A 2,731-nucleotide genomic window follows, 5' to 3' on the forward strand; every position below is an offset into this window, starting at 1 on the left:
CTTCTACTTCGAATGGAGCAGGTGCAGCTGCAGGTGTTGTTTCCACCTCGAATGGGGTTGGTGCGGCTACTTCAACTTCAACTGGTGATTGTATCTGTACCACAATAGGAGCAAGAGTGACCGCAGGTTTCTTTGGGTCATCCCCTTCTCGAATAAGCCCAATCGACCCTTCTGGGTCCCATTCTTCATCAGTCTCTATCATATTTACTCCCTCGCCCCTATGATCCGGGAGGGAATTGTTGCGTACGTTAGGTGCAGCCTCCTTTGCTTATATAACCTTGGTATCGATTAGTGTCTGGATCTTGCCTTTCAGGGTGCGACATTCATCAATGGTATGACCTTTCATGCCGGAGTGGTAGGCACATGTTTTATTTGGATTGACCCATTGAGAATAGTTTTCCATGAAAACAGCGGGAATAGGGGTGACATATCCAGCAGCTTTTAGTCTCTCGTATAATTGATCGATGGGTTCAGCAATAGGGGTGTATTGTCTGGGTGGCCTGCAGTCGAAATTTGGTCTGGGTTTTTGATAGTTTTGGCAGGCTGGCGGTGAGTGATAACATGCTGGATGGGTGTTATAAGTGTGGTAGGTAGTGGCGGGTTGTGGATATCTAGGAGGTGAAGGCTGATATATGGGTGGAGGTGTTTGGTATGTAAGAGGAGATTTTCGACCTTGGGTTACCATCATGGCCCCTGCTTCTTTCTTCTTGGATATACCCCCTAACTGCAATGCTTTGTTTGTAGCCTGTAATGCCTTAAAATTAGTTACCATTCCGCCCTTGATCCCATCTTCAATCCTTTCCCCCAATTTGATGATGTCGGAGAATTTGTGATTCTCGATAACCATTAACCTTTTGTAGTATTGTGGATCCTGGGCCCGGACAAAGAACTTGTTTATCTGCTCTTCTTCCATTGCCGGCCTTACTTTCGCAGCTTCTGATCTCCATCGAGTAGCATACTCGTGAAAAGTCTCTGTTAGCTTCTTCTTGAGATTCTGTATGTGGAAGACGTCTGGTGTATTCTCCGTATTAAACTTGAATCAATCCATGAAATCCGATGCCATGCTTACCCAACTAACCCACTTCTTGGGATTTTGACTGATGTACCATGATAGGGCGTCCCCAGTGAGACTTCTCATGAACAGCTTCATGCGAATCCTATCATCCTTTCCAACTCCTATGAGCTTGTCACAGTATTTCCTTAGATGCACCTTTGGGTCACCTGTTCCGTCAAATATCTCGAACTTAGGAGGTTTGTAACCCTCAGGCAGTTCTACGTCTGGCTGAATACACAGATCTTCATAATTCAAACCCGCAATGCCTTTATCTCCTTTGATACCCTGGACTCGGCTTGTGAGCTTCTTAAGTTCCTCTGCCATATTCTTGATGAGCAGGTCCTTCTCGACACATTCCGGTGTGTATGGGGTTTGTTGAGTGGGGTGAGGTAGGGTTTCTACATATATGGGTTTATTTTGGTGGATGCCGGGGGTTCAAGTGTAGTGGTGATCATTGGTTGAATTCTGCAGATCGGGAGTAGGTTGTGGTGTATTTTTAAGAGTATGGTAGGTAGTAGTTTGCGGATACTGAGTTGGAAGATGTTGGTGTTGAGGAGGAGTTAGTACTGGTGGAGGGTTAGGATTTTGATGAGGTGTGGCATATTGATGAGGTGCGGGAGGATTTTGTGGATGTTAGTTTGGTGTGTTTTGAGGAGGTGTTGGGTTCTGGGCATTTTGATGGTTAATATCTGGGACGTTTAAGGTGAGGGAGAGGTTTGCCAAGTTGCGGACCTGCTCAAGTTCCCCTTGTAATTCCAGTATTTTCTGCTCCAGCCATAGAACCAAATCATTTTGTGCCGGAGTACTCCGACCATCTGAAGTTTCAACATTTTCCACATGCGCAGCGTTATCTTTCCTGATACCACTCATATCTTCCATCTTAGCCTTTCCCTTACTTTTAGGATCACTTGGAGGAAGGGGGGCTCTGGATCTGGTATGATACACTGATGATGCCAGTATGCAAGAACTAACCTTAGGGGATGGGAATAATCAAAACAAAGAAAAAAGCAAAAAGGTAAACAAGTCAATAGGGGATTTTGGAAGGATATTTGCAGTATTTAAACATGTATTGCGGAATTATAAATTCACGTCCTAATTTTGGGGACCTCATTATGCCTGAGGTAGGCCTAGCGACACATAGATTTGGAGAAACTTGATGCCGATAACTGCTTTATTTCATTAATGTAATAAATAGATCAAACCTCTAAAATGACAATAATTAAAAGAGTTTCTAGTGGCATTTGCCTTATTACAATCAATTTCTAAAACGACTCTAGAAAAGCAAATAAACAACTATTCTATTCTATTTGGTCCCGGAGGGACCCTCTCCAAGCTTGGCCTTCTTGGCCCCATCGATTAGATTCCCCAGGTCACGCATGTCCAGCAGCAGATACGCCCTTGCTAGGTGTCCTCCTTCGTTGCCCTCTGCATTCTGACAATCCACGATCCTTTTCCTCATCTTCCCTTCAAGTTCCATCAGACCCTGCTCTAAGTACTCCAACCTCTCTGTTGATTTTGTAGTAACTTCCCTCCATTCATTGATTGATTCCATGTCTATCTTGTGTTGTTACAAATGTTTGGCTTTAGACTCAAGGATTCTCTTGTGCAACCTCATGTATTTTACTTGTGCTTCAGCAGCATTGTCTATGACCCTATTTCCTCGATCGATCCCTGGAT

General features: G+C 44.2%; 1 protein-coding gene across 1 annotated transcript; it reads right to left on the minus strand.

Moving 5' to 3' along the window:
- Positions 1-268: 268 nt before the first annotated feature.
- Positions 269-1,378, minus strand: LOC138902082 (uncharacterized). The gene is made up of 2 exons (XM_070189893.1): positions 1,079-1,378; positions 269-994 (listed from the first exon to the last, which is right to left on the minus strand). The coding sequence occupies exons 1-2, from the start codon at positions 1,376-1,378 to the stop codon at positions 269-271; spliced, it is 1,026 nt and encodes a 341-aa protein (XP_070045994.1).
- Positions 1,379-2,731: the final 1,353 nt, after the last annotated feature.

Source organism: Nicotiana tomentosiformis, chromosome 11 (assembly GCF_000390325.3).
Source record: "Nicotiana tomentosiformis chromosome 11, ASM39032v3, whole genome shotgun sequence".
NCBI lineage: Eukaryota > Viridiplantae > Streptophyta > Magnoliopsida > Solanales > Solanaceae > Nicotiana > Nicotiana tomentosiformis.

Coding starts and splice junctions, on each gene's coding strand:
- LOC138902082 (XM_070189893.1), bottom strand. CDS start 1,378: ATGGCAGAGGAACTTAAGAAGCTCACAAGCCGAGTCCAGGGTATCAAA. Junction 995..1,078: donor GTCAAAATCCCAAGAAGTGG/GTTAGTTGGGTA, acceptor TTCCACATACAG/AATCTCAAGAAGAAGCTAAC.